Raw genomic sequence first — 18,769 nt, forward strand, 5'->3', positions numbered from 1 at the left:
TTGCCTCCAACCTTTATGAAAATATAATTTATTGTGTTCATGCATAAATGAAGAACACTTCAATATATGATTACAATATAAAAACCCGTATGGGTAGGGTTCCCAGGAAGCCTTCGATGTCTCCACAAATAAATAACATAAAAGGAGGAAATCTTTTAAATCAAACAAATGAATAGAATAAAAATAGATTTATTCTTTATGGTAACAAAACATAATAATGAACAATTTTCATGGGAATTTACCCGTAAATATACATGTGTATTTCAGGAGAAATATTAGTTCCATACACATTTTCCAACAATGGAAAATAGTAGATTACAGAACAAATATTAGTTCTACAAGTGTAATTATTTCACAATGACATATATTCAAATAACTTTATTACCTGCCGAAGTTGCTTGGTCTGCAATTATTTTTTCAAAGTCTTCTTTTTCCAAAGATTTTCTGAAAATAGTTCAATAGCTTAAGTTACAAACTGGAAAAAATGGTTAAAATATGAGACTACAACATACAGAAATAAGGAAAGAAATCAAGTTCAAATGCATTTTTCAGTGGAGAACTTGGACTATAACATTAAAAGGAAAGAAACAGTGACATTTTTAACTCAGAAAAAAATTTTGGAAGTGTTTATGGCATACCCATTATCGATTATTTAATCATTTTAATAAAACATATTTACCTTTCTGATTGCACTCATCTGTGGAATATAGAATAACAGAGTGGGAGACTAACACCCAAGAATTGTAGAAATAAGTACCAGGAGGTTGACTCCATGGCTTGGAGGCTGGCCTCACATTCTGGGGAAAGGGCAACTCAAAAGAAGGCATCACCAACTATAATGTAGTCGAAGACCATGTGGGGGAAGGGAGTTGCGGGCTGAATGAGGGCTAGAGACTGAGCACAGTGGCCACTCAACACCTTTATTGCAAACCACAACAGCTAATTAGAGAGAGAGAACAGAAGGGAATGCCCTGCCACAGTGGCAGGGTAGGGGTGGGGGGAGATGGGATTGGGGAGGGTGGGAGGAAGGCTGGGTTTACTGGTGGTGGAGAATGGGCACTGGTGAAGGGATGGGTTCCCGAACTTTGTATGAGGGAAGCATAAGCACAAAAGTGTATAAATCTGTAACTGTACCCTCACGGTGATTCACTAATTAAAAATAAATAAATTAAAAATATATATATATATAAAAAAAAGAAGATGCCGACTCCAAATGACCTGGACAATCTCCAAATAAACACTTTTAAATTCTCAGTAATAAAAAAAAAATAAAGCAATGTCCCTTTTGTATAGTCACAGCAAGATAGTTAATATTATGCTTTTGTAACTTGGGAGCTAATCGACTCTGAATAGTATTCACTCCTGGGTATCTGCTTTCTCAACATAAGCCTCAGTCGCTCTTAGTTCCTAGTACCCAAAAAGCAGGGTCCCAACGAGGGACTGGATGGACCCAGGGCAAGCTATGAGCTACCTGGCATCGAAGTGGGCAAGGCCAAAGTGCCATGTTACTTAACCGTAAGTTAAGAGCATGATCATGGACAAGTTCTGTCATCCAAAAAGTAACAACTAGATTAGGACCCTGCTAGGATTAGGAAAGACTAATCTGGCCTGAGAACTTTAGTCTGAGATCTATAGCAAGATATGCCCAAGAGAGCCACCCTATAAACTTAATTTATCTCTGTGTCCATACAAAATGACTAATATTGTGAATGTTTATATGTTTGTTGGACTAAGGAAAGGAGTAACATGCCCATAGATGGAATTTCACTCTCCAGCAGGTTGTCCTGCTGAATGAGAGTTGTCCTAGAATAAGCATCCCCTGAAGGAAGAATTTTACCTCTGTTGATTGTATGACCACACCTATGTGTAATCCCTAATCCCTCATGCTTTGGGATATAACTAAGACTGTAAGAGTGAGCAGGGTTGAAAGAAGCATGCTGAAAGTAGACTATAGACCGAACACGATGGCCACTCAATATCTTTATTGCAAACTACAACACCCAAAATGAGAGAGAACAAAAGGGAATGCCCTGATGCAGAAGTAAGGTGGGGAGGTGGAGGGTGGGGTGGGGGTGGTGGGAGGGATATTGGGAACATTGGTGGCAGAGAATGGGCACTGGTGGAGGGATGGGTAAATGATCATTGTGTGACTGAAATGCAAACACGAAAGTTTGTAAGTTTGTAACTATACCCCATGGTGATTCACTAATAAAAAATTTTTTTAATGAAAAAAACCATATTTACTTTTCTGTTAAAATTATTAGGTTAATATTATAGAGTTCTATACTGAGAGAAAACTAGTATATATAAAAACTCCCAGGAGGGAACATAAATAAAGCAGTCCAGGTTTTTTCTGTAATCAAACCAACATAAAAAATAATCTATGTTTTGTTAGATTTTCCTTATAAATATTATACATTTTCTAAAGAAAATACATCAAATAATTTGTTTGGTGGTTTTCATTTATGTATTCATATATACCTTCAGATATTGTACTAGAGTTTTGTTTTCTTGTATAAGAATATGTATCTAGGGAAATCTATTACTTATCTAATTTTGTTTCTGGTTTCTATAGTATTGAAGTCGTAGATGATATAGTAGCATTCATTCCTATTGTTAGAAGGTTTAGATAATTTCAACTCAACAATATGTTGATTTATGGTTTCTTAGTTATTTTTGATGATTTCTAATAAATCACCACTGTGAACAAATTTGCCAAACCACTAAAGCAGGTTTAAAAACAATCAAAATTATTTGTTAGTTTTGTCCAACTTGTTATTACACAAGTGACATTTACAAATAAGCACAAATATAAACTTTTGAATAATTTTCACTAGTAAAGTTTTGTGTGAAGAAGTTTTGAAAGGAAATATTTGCAAAAGAAGAAGTTGTTCATTCCATAATTTTTCTACATAAAGCTAAACTGCTTTGTGTTAGAGTGTAAATATTTTTTATACATTGGTCAACACTCACTATATCACAATTTAAGTACAGAGTTCCCCAACTCTCTGTCATATATTACTTTATGTGACATATTTTGTTTTATAGTAATCATCCTTTAGAGTCACCTCTTTTTCTCATGTTGAGTAATTTATACTTTTGCTCACAAATAATAAGAGCAAAACTGCTCAGAAAACTCTGAGATGTGAGAAAATTTACTAGCCCAAATAGTACTAAGTGCAATTCAAAATAAATTCTCTATCTTTTTCTCCAATGAAAACAGTTGTAACTACAGGTGTATACACACATACACACACACACATATACACTCATGAGCTGATTAATGTTATGATGTACCATATGGTCCCAGAAAAAGAAGAAAAGTGAAAGTTCTTCTTACAACCAAATTAAGTGGTTTATTACAAGTACTATTATTCACAACTGCATTATAACTCATTCATTTACTTTGAGTAGGGTGTTTAGTCTTTTATTTAAGGACAATTAATTGTTTAATATGTTAGGATTTTGCTTTTCAAGTCACGATAGTGGTATTTAGTGGCTGGCAAACTGAGAAGAGTAAAAGTTGCAGCTCACTTGCCAAAAATAGAAGATGGGGGATGGAGGCAGACAGAAAAAAAAAAAGAAAAAGAAAAAACAAACAAAAACAGAAACAAGAAGAGGAAAGTCATTTACCCTATCAGCAGGCAGTCTTCTGAGAACAAAAATTCCTTATCTTCTTTCAACAACTGAATGATTATTATCATTAGAGCAATTTCAAATTGTGATCACCAGCTCTTGAAGAAATCAGGAAAGGGTTTGCAAGATTTCCAAAGAAAATAATCTCAGCAAAGTTTTGAAATTTTTAAAAGCACTCCACTGCCTGGAAGGCATCCTAACGAAACGTCTGTGTGTAGTTTAGGAACGTTCAGAACACAAAGGCCTGAGAATAAATTTTGAGTAAACTGACTGCCAAGGATTGAGGCAGACGGCCCCAGTAGCACAGCAACAAGGCTAGTGGCTATCTTATCAGGAGACTGAGAATTCAGGTCAGAGGCATTCTGGAATGCTTTTCCTATCACTGCTGTAAACACAGCTTCTGTCAGACACATAGATTCACACTTTCTACTTTGGGATCTATCAATGACCCCTTCTTGGCTGGCCAGCTGTCTGCAAAGCTGGGAGCAGTTAGTCTGCAAGGAAAATAAAGCGCAGATGATCCATAGAGCAGATTATCCCCTTATGAGTAGATGAATGAATTGATCAAATATCCCTGACTATGGTGTCACTGATGTGCCAACTTCTGTGTTCAAGTCTTCACACTGGATCTCAAGTAGTGTCTTATGTATAAGTGAAATAATCCTTGGGCTTTGAAAGAATCAGCAAGTTTTCTTCTGCCAACAGTAAATATACCAAAATGTATTTGAAAAATGAACTATGTAAATGATAAAAAAATCACCTTGAATATTAAGCATCTCCTGAAATATTTTTCAAAGAAAACCTTTAAAAAATAATAATACAAGGAAAAAATGCTTAGGCACTGGGGACATAAAGGCCATGGCCAGCACTGATTTAGTGCCCAGAACCATGGGCTGTGCCAATCCTGTCTTGGTACCACCATCAGCATCACCAGCTGGGTGGAGTCCTGGAGGGCCCCCAAGCACTGCTAGAGTGACACTAAAGGGCCTGCAAGGCAGGTCTGAGCAGAAAAGTACTCTCCGCACTTTCAATTCAGCCATCACCCTAGTTGGACAAGAATAGCCAGGCGTGGTCCCTGAACCAACTGAGAAATTCTTGGGAACCTCCTCCCTCACCCCAGTATGATCAAAAAAGTGTAAGAGAAACTGATACTCAGGGAGTGTAGAATGTTTTATAACCAAACAGGCTATCCAAAACATCAAAGCATGCGCTTACATCTTGGTCAACAATTATTGCTTAAGGTCTCTAGAATCCCCTCCATCTAACCCACTTGATTCTTCCATCTACTACTTATATAGAGAAAAGTTTAACTGACCTCTAACTCTGTGTGTGTGTGTGCTGGAGTGCAATGTGGGGTGGGAGGGGGTGGGGTGAGAGGAGTTATCACAGTCCTGCTTCCATGCAGTGCCCAGGCCAGGAGTCTATTCTAATTCTTTGCTATCCACCACTTATTTGTCTGCTCTAAATATATATTATATTTAGGGATTCTCAGGGGTTACTCCCGGCTCTGCACTCAGGAATTACTCCTGATGGTGCTCAGGGGATCATATGGTATGCCAGGGATCAAACCTACATCAGACACATATGCAAGGTCAATGTCCTACCCTGCTGTGTTATTGCTCCCAACCCTATAAATGTTTATATATAGGGCTGGTGCGATAACACAGCAGGTATGACATTTGCCTTGCACTCGGCCGACCCAGGTTCAATTCCTCCATCCCTCTCAGAGAGCCCGGCAAGCTACTGAGAGTATCCTGCCTGCACGGCAGAGCTTGGCAAGTCACCCACGGCATATTTCAATATGCCAAAAACAGTGACAAGTCTCACAATGAAGATGTTACTGGTGCCTGCTCAAACAAATCGATGAGCAATGGGATGACAGTGTCAGTGATACAGTGATAAATATTAATATATATTAAATAATACATATTATTTATATGTATTCTACTAAATATTACCCTTTATTAGAAAAGAATGATCCTCATGGATGCTTGTGAAAAGCTACATATATGTGGGTGTGTGTGTATATATATATATATATATATATATATATGCCAACATATTAAAATCACAAACTCTGAAAAACCCAGATTAAAAACTCAGTCTGTCTTTTCCTAGACTTCTAAACTTCTGTAAGGAAAAGATGTTTTCGATTAATCCAAATAGGAAAGGTGGGAAGAGAAAGCATGTTTACTTTCCAATGAGTAACAACAGCTAAGCACTATGTCCAGAGGCTGGCATACCACGGACGTTAAAGGAATGGTGGCACATTCCAGATGAGTTGGCAGCTGGTAGGGGTGTTAAGAGGGTGACACAGTTAAAGGGGTTGAATTTACCTGCTTTCCTTGATCTTGTGTTTTGCCAGAGTCCTCTGAAGAGCAAGGTTCAGCCTCTCGAACTGAAAATTTAAAAATGAAAGTTTTAACCACTTGGTTAAATAATAATTTATTTAAAGGGGAATAGTTTTTGAAAATCATCACCGTAGTGTAGAATAAACATCACAACTGGATGGTAAAATGTGGAAAACTGACACTTTAGAAAACAGGAAACAGTTTTATGTGCGGTTTTTCAAACGTGGGAAACAATAAGCTCTGATGTGTTTGAGTTTGGATCTTTGGGTCCAAAGAGCCTGTTTTCTCTGTGGGTGGTCTCACGGAAGCCACAGAGCAAGGTCCAGTTGAGCGGAGGCAGAATCCCAATAGAAGAGTCCAGTTGGGTAAGGTCAGGCCCTCGAAGAAGGCACTGGGGGGCATTGCTTCCTCGGAGGCAGGAAATCCCTTTACAACTGCTGCCAATACTTCAATCTCAGCATGGCTCAAGCCAAGTAAATTCTTGTTATTCTCACAAACTACATCCAGCACGTCAGTGACTCTTTCCCCTTAACTACAAGTACATATTTACTTTCAAAGATACTTTTCAGTATCTTTTCCCCAGATCTAGAAACTTCTGGGCTGTGGCCATTCCTGCCTATTCCCGAGCCCATCTCCCACCCCCCCCCCCATTCCAATCCGTCATCAAGGTTAATTGATGACTAACACAAAACAAGTCTTAGATTTATCTACACTTTTACTGATTTTTCTCTCTTTGGTCTAATGACCCTCATCAAATAGAGTCTTTTTCTCTTTTGTTGTTCTATGTGCACTTTGTGAATATTCGATTTCATAAACTATATTTAAAAGACATTAAATAAGATGCATGTGCTATACACATACATCTTTATTTAATAAATAATTTATTGCCTATTTCATTTCTTATAACAGTCTATCTGGTTATTCAATATATCTAGTTAACTAGAAAATAGAGCAATTGGTAATTAGAGCTGCCCTCTGATTGTGCATTCCACATAAAGAGCGTGTTTATCATAACCACGGATTCTTTCTGCACTTTACCCAGAAGAAAGTTAAGTATTTTCTGGCTATGTTTCAAGTTGGGAAATTCCTTTTTTCTTAAGAACTATTTATATCACCCTCAGTTTTTCCACTGGCCAAGTGAAGTAGTTAGGGTATGCAAAATAGAGCAAGCTTTGGCGCTTATGAAAAGGATTATGAAAAGCATTGTCCTTTTTAAAGTGCTTACAGAGCTTAGGAAAGAAACTTAAAATTTATTAGAAATTAGACTCAGAAGAAATGAGTCTATTACATAAGGAGGAATTATATATTTATATAGAAATTACATATAGAAATTTATACATATATATATATATATTTCCTCCATTATATAAGGAGGAAATTTCCTTACTATGTACTGACACATGAACATGTCTCTCTCAGAAGGAAGCAAGCCACAAAGACTTAGCTAATGGTCAAACCTGAGATCAGTTCTGATAGCAAAGAGCAAGATGTACACACAAGTTCAGGAAGGAAAGTACGGGCATGTTTCTCAGCAGTATTTTATACCTAGGGAAAAGGGAGTGAATCTTAAATTGGTGAGACTGAAATAAGGTGCATTTCCAAACCACTCACTGTCATCCCGTTGCTCATCGATTCATTCGAGTGGGCACCAGTAACGTCTCTCATTGTGAGACTTATTGTTACTCTCTTTGACATATCTAATATGCCACGGGTAGCTTGCCAGGCTCTGCTGTGCAGGCTCAATTACTCTCGGTAGCTTGCCGGGCTCTCCGGTAGCGGCGGAGGAATCAAACATGGGTCGGCTGCCTGAAAGGCGAACGCCCTACCACTGTACTATCGCTCCAGCCCATTTCCAAACCAAGGTACTTGAAATGTCTCTGACACCACTGGAAGTGACATATTAGTGTGGACTAGAGTCCATGATACCAGGGACCCTCTGACCTCTTCCTGCAAAAGATATTTCTACAGGGAAAGGGTTCGTAACTAAGGTAAGGGGCTGCCGGAATGAATGAGCACTCAGATTTTAGCAAATCTAACTTGAAAAAAAAAATAATTTGTAATTGATTGCACTTCTCTGACTTGCAATACTGTGAGTGATGTTTTCTCCTGCTTCACACCCACCACCTTATACCTGCCTCTTCCCCCCACACCAATCCATTTAAAACCCTTGCAGTCCCAACTCAGTTATGTGAATCAGTTCTCCCATAGTGCTGCCTTGGCCCTTTGTTGCCACCTTGCTGTGTATTTTTAAGTCCCACCTATAAGAGAGATCACTTTCCTTTCTATCTGACCAACCTCACTCAACATGATACCTTCTACTTGCATCCAACTTGCTGCAAATTGCAGGATATTTTTCTTTCTTAAGGCATTTGCCTTGCATATGGCTGACCCAGGTTCCATTCCTCCGTCTCTCTCAGATAGCCCGGCAAGCTACGGAGAGTATCCCACCCACACGGCACAGCCTGGCAAGCTACCCGTGGCATATTCATTCAATATGCCAAAAACAGTAACAACAAGTCTCACAATGAAGACCTTACTGGTGCCCGCTAGAGCAAATCATCAAACAACGAGACGCGGGAGGACAGTGCAACAGTGCTAAGGCTTCATAGTATCTCCTGGGCTTCTAGTCCAGATAATGATTAACTTTAAAACCTATCTTACTTTACTTATAGACAAGAAATATTATAATTTTTCTTATGAATTTGAAATACCTTCCCTTTTTTCCCTTCTTTCCCCCCTCTCCTTACAATTTAGTATTTAGAGCACATGTAGACTTCGTGATTACTTTAAGATTCTCCTATTAACACTAAGTCTTTGACTTGATGTAATGTTTACAATCAAATCAACTTGATAGACAGCTCAGTTAGTGGATTCTACTTTGCTACAACTGTGGCTAGTATTCCACTGCAAACTCCTTAAAAATACTACGCTTGGAGATTATCAGAGATCAATATCCATGAAAAATAAGCAAATAATATTGTAGTAGAAAGAGCAATAAACTATGAAATAGACACAGAGACTCTTTCACTTCTCTAGCTATTGTTTGTTCACAATGTAAGTGCCTTAATGTTATGTGCCCAATTTCTCCAAGCAGAACAGAAAAATGTGAGGTAGATGGCCAGTAAGATTGGACTAAATGCTATGAATCCAGTATTCTAGGTTGATAGCCCTCACTTTAAATTAACTGAGGTTACTCAATCTTAATGTTTGTCCCCATAAAAACTTGATTGAACAGTGAATTTAATCCGATTATCTAGAGTAAGAACTATTTTGTGGCGAAATGGTATTTGAGATGATCCCACTGGACTGTGAATATCAATTAAATTAAAGTATGCAAAGCTGCTATGCTCTGGCAAAGACTGTGAAGAAAGGGCTCTAGTCACGTGGTCACTTTTAGTATTATCACTCTTAAAATCCCCTTGGAAGGTGACAGTGAGTCAGCAACAGATAGGCATTGCTTTTGTCTTCCATGTAAATATTACATAGATTTCTAGAAATTACTCAGTAAGTATGAGAATCTCAAGCTATGTAGGGATCCTTTGCTATGATTGGAATGTGGTTTGATTTGCATGATAAAGTTAATGGATCCCCTTATTTCCTGGAGCTGGTGAATGGGATGTTTTAAAAGCTGTTATTTTAAAATTAGTCTTATTGGGGTATAATAAATATACACTAAGGGACACTAGATATTTTAGGTATATAATTTAATAAATTGTCCCCTACAACCACTAAAATGAAGTATGCAAAGGATAATTCTGAACAGTATAAAAAGAATTTGAAGAAGAAACTATTGGCATAGTTACAATAAAAGAACAAGATATTGTTCTTATTAAAGAAAAATACTTATGTTTGTTGTTATTATTATTATGGTTTGGGGGCCCTATGCAATGATAGACATTGAACCAACCAGGTCAGCTTCATGTAAGGCAAAACACCTTAACCCCTGTACTATCTCTCGGGCTTAAAGATATAATGTTTAAACAACTGATACGCTATTCCAGATCAAGGCTTCTTAAACTTTCTCGAACTGTGGTTTCCTTCCAAACTTGGTTCCTTCCTGGGACCCTCCTGTCTGTTTCCTACAGCTTCATTCCCTAGTCTCATTCTATGGTCCTATGTCACTGTCAATCTCCCATGTTGTGGGTTTATTAAAAAAATCTGTGAGCACTAACAAAGAAAGAAAGGTATCATGGAGATACTCAATTGCTTTATTTTTAGCCCAATGTGTAGAGAAGCACTCTACATGTCTCTTCTATTCTTAAAATACTTAACCTAATTAAGAATGTGCTCTGGGCCCTAGAGGTAAAAAAGGGAGCAAAGTGCTTGCCTTGCATGTATCTGACTTGGGTTTAATCCCAGGCCCCCAAATAAGGTCCCTTGCCTGTCAGAAGAGATTCCTCAGCACAGTCAGGAGTGAGCTCTGAACACAGCCAGGTGTGGCCCAAAAACGAAAATGAAAACAAAAGAATTTCTAAAGCTGTTATAAAACAAAAGAATTTGGCCTACCCCCAGAGTCTTCTTAAAAGCGCAGTAATAAGCAGAAATAGCAACAGGCCTTCAGATAAAGATATTGGCATAGTTACAATAAAAAGACTGCATACTCTTAAGGTTCAAGTAAAAATGAAAAAGTTGCTCTACATCGCTAATCATCAGGGAGATGCAAATCAAAACAACAATGAGGTATCACTTTACACCACAGAGACTGGTACATACCAAAGAGAATAAGAACAACCAGTGCTGGCATGAATGCGTGGAAAAAAAGGACTCTCATTCATTGTTGGTGGGAATGTTGACTGGTCAGCCTTCTTGGAAAAAAATTAAAAACTAGAAAGTGAACTTCCATATGACCCAGCAACACCACTTCTGGTAATATACCTCTGGGATGCAATAACACGCAACAGATGACACCTGTACTTGTATGGTTCATTGCAGCACTGTTCACAATAGGCAGAATCTTAAAAAACCCAAGTGCCTCAGAACAGATGACTGGTTAAAGAAGCTATCATACATCTATATAATGGAATACTATACAGTTCTTAGAAAAACTGAAGTCATGAAATTCGCTTATAAAAGGATGGACACGGAGTATGCTTGGTGAAATAAGTCAGAAGAGGGATCTATAAATAATGACTGTAGTCATTTGTGGTGTATAAAAAATATATAGCATTAGACTACCACCCAAGAACAGTATAAACAAAGGCCAAGAGAGATTGGTCCCTTATTGGAAGCCTGACTCAAGAGCTAAGGGAGAGGGCAGTTGGGATGGAAAAAGAACCATCATGACAATGATGGTTTGGAGGGATAGCTCTGGATGGGAGATGTGTGCTGAAAGGGTAAAGGACCAAACATGATGGCCTCTGAGTATCTGTACTGCAAAGTCAAAAAGTAGAGAGAGACAGAGAGAGAAACATAGAGACACAGAGAGAGACAGAGAGAGGGAGAGAGAGACACACATACACAGAGAGAGACAGAGAGAGGGAGAGAGAGACACACATACAGAGAGAGAGATAGAGAAAGAGATAGATGATAGATAGATAGAGAGAGAGAGAGAAAGAGAGAGAGAAAGAGAGAGAGAAGTGCCTTCCTTCCACAGAGGCAGGCTGGGGCCATTGGTGGCAGAGGGATATCGGAAGGACACTGGTGGTGGGAAATGTACACTGGTGGAGGGACGAGTGTTGGAACATTGTTTGACAGAAACCCGATCACGAAATCTTTGTAACTGGCATATCATAGAAATTTGTTTAAAAAAATTAAAAATAAGTAAATGAGACAAAGCAACCAGCTAAGAGAATATAAGCTTCTCATAGAATGTATTATCCAACCCATATTAGAAAATTTTAGCAAGGAAGCTGAGCCCTAATTGAAACGCTGACACTGTGTTCCTTCCTACGGCCACGCATCAGCAGGCGTCATCAAATGAGACCAGGAAGTCTTGCCCTGCAAGTTCTTCTCTCCCTCTGCTGCCTATTGTACGACCAAGTCCTGATGTTTTATTACTCAGAGATAGTTTAAGGAGTCTATATCTAAGATGTTTCCTTTCTATCAGTTATTACAAACTGGGTTAATTCACAAATTCTACTTTTTTTAATTATACGATGTCAACCTTGGAACATCTAAGAGTTGATTGGCTAGAATAAATTTTTTCCTTCCAAATTGAGTAGTGTTGTGGATTCTTGGTTATCAGAAACTCATTTGGGGACTTGTAAATGATAAATATTTATGGTGTATAAAGAGGCCTGATACATAACCACAGATTTTATTATTATAAAAGATGCTATGTTGGGGTTGGAGTGATAGCAGAGCGGGTAGGGCGTTTGCCTTGCACACGGCTGACCCGGGTTCGATTCCCAGCATCCCATATGGTCCCCTGAGCACCGCCAGGGGTGATTCCTGAGTGCAGAGCCAGGAGTGACCCCTGTGCATTGCCGGGTGTGACCCAAAAAGCAAATAAATAAATAAATAAATAAAATAAAGATGCTATGTTGTGTAGGTAAACAAGATCTAGAAGTACATGTCAGACATCACCGCGTATAATTATTTAATATGTTCGTTAATTCTCCTTTTTTTCCATTTCCTACTATGCACATGTTAACCAACCCCAAAAGGTTATATTTTAATAACCTGAAAAAAAAAGTACATTAACAGAAGGTGCTATAGGTAACAAAATAGCATTAGGATTGACATCTCAAAGAATAACATCAAGAGGTGTCCAAGCTACCGGCATATTGACAAGGCCAAGCCCACGGCTCTGACCTGTGCCTGGCTAGAACAGAGAATTCTGATTTAGAAGCAGAAAACAGGGAGATTTTTCCACATCAAAAAGTGAATTAGAGGTGGAAACCGGGTGGAAATAAATATTTGTCCAGAAATTTTATTTTAAAATAATTTCTAACAACAACCAAGCACTTAAGATATACAAAGGATTCTTTGTATGGCTTCACTTAATGCACATTAATATTCTAGGGCTTATGCACTATTCATATTTCCAATTAACAGACAAAGAAGCTGAGGGTAAGCACTGCTCAAAGTCACAAAGTCCATCAGAATGTAGGATTCCCTTGAGAAAGAAGGCCAGGTCTTAAAAAATTTTAAGATAAAGCAAAATTTAATAGTCTCACTGCTTGAAAGGGATATTTTTATGGGTTTCCAGGAAATATTCTACATTTACTATCAGCTTCGAAGTGAGAAAGCAAGGATCTTTTCCTAGAAAATATCTTTACCATTTTCAAAGTATCAATAAACTAAAAAGGGCAAGCACTCACCTCTGGGAATATCAATTTGCAAATACTCTCAGCCAAGGTGTGAAGATAAACTCGACTTCGACTGGTCTTCCTTTGAGGAATGCTTCCTCCTGCATTCTTCTCTGGAACTTCCCCAGAGCCAGTAGGAGTTAATTTGCAGCTCTCGGAGCTTCCTGCTACCTCCTGGGATGACTCTTTGGGACCCTGTCCAGGTGCCAGCAAGGAGAAAGGACACTCCCCAGTAATCTTGAGATCCTTCAACTTGGTGCAAAACATGGTGTTGTTGGTTTCTCCCCCAAAGTAGATATATTCTGATTAGCTCTGCTTCTTCTGCAAGTACAGGTCACTTATTTTGTCAAGCACTGTGGTGCCTGGAGTATTTTGGGGGAGGAAAACAAAAAAGAGGAGTGACTTTAATACATCATAGCAAATCAAGAAAGACAGACCTTTGGCCAGATAATCTCGTCATCGGCCACCATCCAGATCGAAAGTCTTTCTTTCCCGGAAGGAAGCAACGTGACACCCACCATATCCATGCCCTGGGACCCTGCACCAGGCAGTTTCACTCGGGGCACCTTGGAGGGGCGAGTGAGCTCCCTCCACACTCCAAGGAACTCTCAGCCCCGGTAGCTGAAAACCTCCACAACCCAACCACTGCCATGTTCAAGGTCACTCCTTACACGCTTGGCTAAGCCTCACACACAAATCAACCTATTCATGGTCTGTACGGCCACATTTGTGGCTGCGCAATACATCATAAGACAATGCCTACCCATTCTCCAAGAATAGCACACCACATTTGATGGGGTTCAATAGTAGGCAACCAATTATAGAGGGAAATATATATACATATGCATATATATTCATATATATGAAAGTTCCCATCACTCAACCTTTAACAACATGTTAGTGATATCCTAAAGAAGGTCTTAATGGCCCTTGCTAAAATAGAACAATCTTTACACTGTTTCCTCTATGGATACTTTTTTGTAGCATTTTCAGCAGTTTTTCATAACAAACAATACAAAATATATTATTTTGGTTGTGCTTTGGGACAGGGATTGGTGTTTGGGTTGGAAACATCCCAAATATGGTGGTAGAAAGGTGTAATGGTGGTGGAATTGGTGTTTGAGTATTAAATGTAATCAAATATTGTAAACTAGCTTATAAAATAAAAAATCAATTAAAAAAAAAGAAAGGAAAAGAAAGACAGGCCTAAAAAAGCAAAGAGAACTGGTGATTTTCAGAGAAGAAAAAAAAATTTGGGTGAAAAGGTCCATTTTAAAATGATAGTACATTTGGTCAAAGTATATACAACATATACATTCATTTTTCTGGTTTAGGTACCAAACCACAGTGCTCAAGGCTGACTCCCGGCTCTGTGCTCAGTCAGGGATCATTCCTTGATTATTCAAGGGACCATCCGCAGTGTTGGGGACTGAAATTGGGTAAGCCCTTTATCTGCTGTCTATCTCTCAGGCCCCATGTATACAGTTTAATATATTAGTTAAGTACACTCTTTTAATATTTTAATGGAACATAGTTCTTCCTAAAAATGTTCTCCAATTACTAATACATTTTCATTTTTGTAACTTACAAGCCTATTTGTTTTCATTTAATTTATCTGAGACCACTATGGTTTTATGACCAAAGCCAAGGTCAAATCATTGTTTCATTAGTTATAGTATGACTACATTCTCACTATATTATCCCTTCCAAAAAAGCAAAATAGCACAGACCCAAATCTCCTAAACATACTGAAACAAAATACATATATACATAGACATATATGCAAACATACATATATACATATACAAGATCCAAGTATGTTTTCAGACCTAAAATGCTTTCAAATGTAAAAATAAAGTTTAATTGAAATGATTACTGAAAATTGAAATGATTACTGAAAAAAAAATGGGCTGGAGTGATAGCATAGAGGGTAGGGCGTTTGCCTTGCACATAGCTGACCTGGGTTCAATAGAGGAAATGGTCATTTGGCTTTTAAAAGTCCCCAAACCCTGAGACTTTCACCTACATGTCTGTGGAATCTTAATTCGACAAACATGTGTTTCTCAGTCTTAAATATATCTCAATATAATTCTCGGTTGAGTGGTGAGTAAACCTTCTTACTAAGGGCTAGAGAGCTGATGCCTTCAGCTTTCTGGATCCCCATCAACCACTCAGCTCTGCCACTGCAGCGTGTAAGTAGCCACAGCTCAGAAACAAGGGAACAGGCCTGGATGTGTCCAATCCAACATTATTTATTAAAACAGGATATGGGTATGGGGGAGCACACCTGGTTTACACTGGGGAGCACTCAAGGTTTACATGTGACTCTGTGATTAGACTTCCTTGGCCCTGTGATGGGGAAAACTACTGGCAGTGCCAAGGGAATCATATATAGAGACAAGGAATGATCCAGATCAACAATGTGCAAGGCAAGTTCCTTACCCCCGTATTATCTCTCCAGTCCTAACCCAAATGTAATTTTTTTTTTTGCTTTTTGGGTCACACCCAGCGATGCTCAGGGGTTACTCCTGGCTTTGCACTCAGGAATTACTCCTGGCGGTGCTTGGGGGACCATATGGGATGCCGGGGATCGAACCTGGGTCGGCCGCATGCAAGGCAAACGCCCTACCCGCTGTGCTATCGCTCCGGCCCCCAAATGTAATTTTGACTTCAAATCTAGAGTAACATCTACATCTCCTCTATCCACTATGCCTCCAAAATACAGCAACCTGTGCAGACCCAGTTTTGTACAATTGGAATATGATGAAGGAGTACAGTAGATAACAGTAAATAACTCTAAAATTATTAGGTTGTATTATTTTTCAGGAATACATCCTATCTAAATACCATTATTTCAGTTATATAAAAATAACTATAATAAATAGAATAGGATGCTAAAAGAAAAGGAATATCATTAAATATTACATAGGTTGGGCACTAGAGTGATATTACAAGGGTTAACGCACTTGTATTGCATGCAGCTCACCCTGGTTCAATGCCCAGCACCACATGTCATCCTCTGAGCAATACCAGGAGTAATCCCCGAGCACAGAACCAGGAGTTACTCTTGAGTACTTCTAGGAGTGGCCCCAGAACAGAAAGAGAAATTAGGTTGGATTTTATGAAGGTATAGAATTGCATCCTAAATTTCTGATACTTTTTAGAATCTTAGTATTAGACTTCAGTTTGGCAAAATAAACTTTTAGTTTGTAAGTTTCACTGTCAACTGTCGTTGTCATCCCTTTGCTCATCGATTTGCTTGAGTGGGTACCAGTAACATCTCCATTGTGAGACTTGTTACTGTTTTTGGCATATCGAATATGCCACGGGTAGCTTGCCAGGCTCTGCCGTGCAGGCGGGATACTCTGGGTAGCTTGCCGGGCTCTCCGAGAGGGGCAGAGGAATCAAATCCGGGTCGGCCGCGTGCAAGGCAAACACCCTACCTGCTGCGCTATTGCTGCAGCCCAGTTTGTAAGATTATAAGACAAAAATGTCTCAGATCATATTCTTTTATTATCACTACACTTAAACTCTTGTTTGCAAACACTTTAATTTTCTGTTTATCTTCCCACTTCAGTCTCCCTGCAGCATGATACAAGTTATTTATCAAACTTTCTTCTCCTGTATTACATAGTAGAACTTCACAAAATGTGCCTAATGTGTCAGGCCAGAGAGATAGCTCCATGGGACTGAGTGCATCCTTCACATATGGGGGCCTGGATGCCATGCTATGTACCTCAAAAAAACCCTAAGCACAATTGTTCCTGGAGCACCATAGAGGATGGACCAAGGAGAAACCCCCCAGCACTGTCAGGTATAGCATACACACTCCCCAAATGTGCCAATATGTCTTTCATTGGAGGAAATACAACCACAGAAAACAAGTTGTGCTTACTTTTGAAGATCATTTAAGTGGTTAATTTCATTGGCTCATACATGTATTTCTGATATATGTATGTGATATATATATCACATATATATATTAGATAGCATTTGTCATCTGTTCAACTGATGAAATTGTATTATGAAACAAATGTACCTTGGAAACCTATGTTTACTTTGCAGTTGTCTGCCAGAAATACAGAATATATTTTTCAACCACATTCATGATGACTCTTCTGTACAATACTCATGTAATTTCAGAAACGGTTTGGTCAGCTGGTCTTCCCCGCTCATGTGTAGTCTCAGAAATGCCAGTACCTGGTACGAGAAAAATCCCCTTCAAGAACCCAGACACCCGAGAATTGACTTCAATGTCCTCTCAAAAACTCAAATCTGAAAATTGTGTCTCCAGCAATCTTTAAAAAGAATAGAAGGTACGTATCTCAATTTATTTCTCACTACAAAGGTACTGGTAACTCTCCCAAGCAAAGAGAACAACTTTATAAGCAGCAGTCGTCTCATTGCTGGCAACTGAAAAATGCTGAGTCTGCCTCTCGTTTGATAGCAATTGCCTCCTAGAACTATATTAGGAAGCACAATTACGTTTAATCATCTTTAAAGCAGTTTTATATTTAATTAGATGGAGGTTCAATAAATTATTATTTTTGTGAAAAATATGACATACATTGTCAATAACATTTTAGATTTAATTTAGGAGGTAATTGTGTGACATCTTTGAAGAACACAGTATAATTTAGTATACTCACTCTCATTTTTACATAAAATATTTATAAAATTATAGAATAATTTTAACTAAGTAAAGATCAAAACCTTTTGGATTATAGACATTAAATATTTATGTGTTAAAATTTATTTAGTGTGATAATTACCCCAAATTGAAATGAATTAATGTGTTTAATGCTGTTTCAAATCTAATAGCATTCCTATTATGATAGGATATACAGATCACGAAGATCAGACAAAAGTTTTAATATTTTGATCTTGAAGACTATAAAACAATTCCCTAAGCTCTTCCTATCATTCTTGTGATAGTCTTATTCCTAAAATCTTTCCTTACAGATACTTAGTCATTTAAAAATATGCACTGCTGCACTGTCGTCCCGTTGTTCATCAGTTTGCTCTATCGGGCACCAGTAACATCTCCATTGTGAGACTTGTTGGTTACTGTTTTTGGCATACCGAATATGCCACGGGTAGCTTGCCATGTGGGTGGGATACTCTCGGTAGCTGGCCGGGCTCTCCAAGAAGGACGGAGGAATCAAACCCGGGTTGGGTGCGTGCAAGGCAAATGCCCTCCCCACTGTGCTATTGCTCCAGTCAATATATTTAAAAATATATTTACTAAAAATATAATAGTTATTACAAAAGGAGTCCAGGGAGAGATACAATTCCTTTTTATTTTATCCAGCTCCATCTCTTTTCAGGTGGCTGCTGTAATGTAACTGGTCCATACACAATTATAAGTGAGAGACTAATATCCATATACAGTTACAGCCCATGCTAGCACCTCACCCATTCCACGGGGGACCATTTCCAGTTACTCTCAGTTACCAGCCAGTGCTTGGGGACCTCCAGAGGTACATCCTGTGGTGCTTGTAGCACCATGTGGCTAGTAGGACCACATAGAGA

The 18,769-nt window shown here is 38.5% G+C and overlaps 1 protein-coding gene across 3 annotated transcripts in view; it reads right to left on the minus strand.

Moving 5' to 3' along the window:
• GUCY1A1 (guanylate cyclase 1 soluble subunit alpha 1) overlaps window positions 1-18,769 on the minus strand; it is a 61,496-nt gene that overhangs the window by 25,816 nt on the left and 16,911 nt on the right. For all 3 annotated transcript variants that reach the window (XM_055144556.1, XM_055144555.1, XM_055144557.1), the window contains exons 2-4: window positions 13,250-13,599; window positions 5,973-6,034; window positions 386-444 (exon numbers count right to left, since the gene is read on the minus strand). In XM_055144556.1, the coding sequence (XP_055000531.1) occupies window positions 386-444; window positions 5,973-6,034; window positions 13,250-13,504 (376 nt within the window). In that variant the 5' untranslated portion in view covers window positions 13,505-13,599. The remainder of the gene's footprint in view (window positions 1-385; window positions 445-5,972; window positions 6,035-13,249; window positions 13,600-18,769) is intronic.

Source organism: Sorex araneus, chromosome 7 (assembly GCF_027595985.1).
Source record: "Sorex araneus isolate mSorAra2 chromosome 7, mSorAra2.pri, whole genome shotgun sequence".
Taxonomy (NCBI): domain Eukaryota; kingdom Metazoa; phylum Chordata; class Mammalia; order Eulipotyphla; family Soricidae; genus Sorex; species Sorex araneus.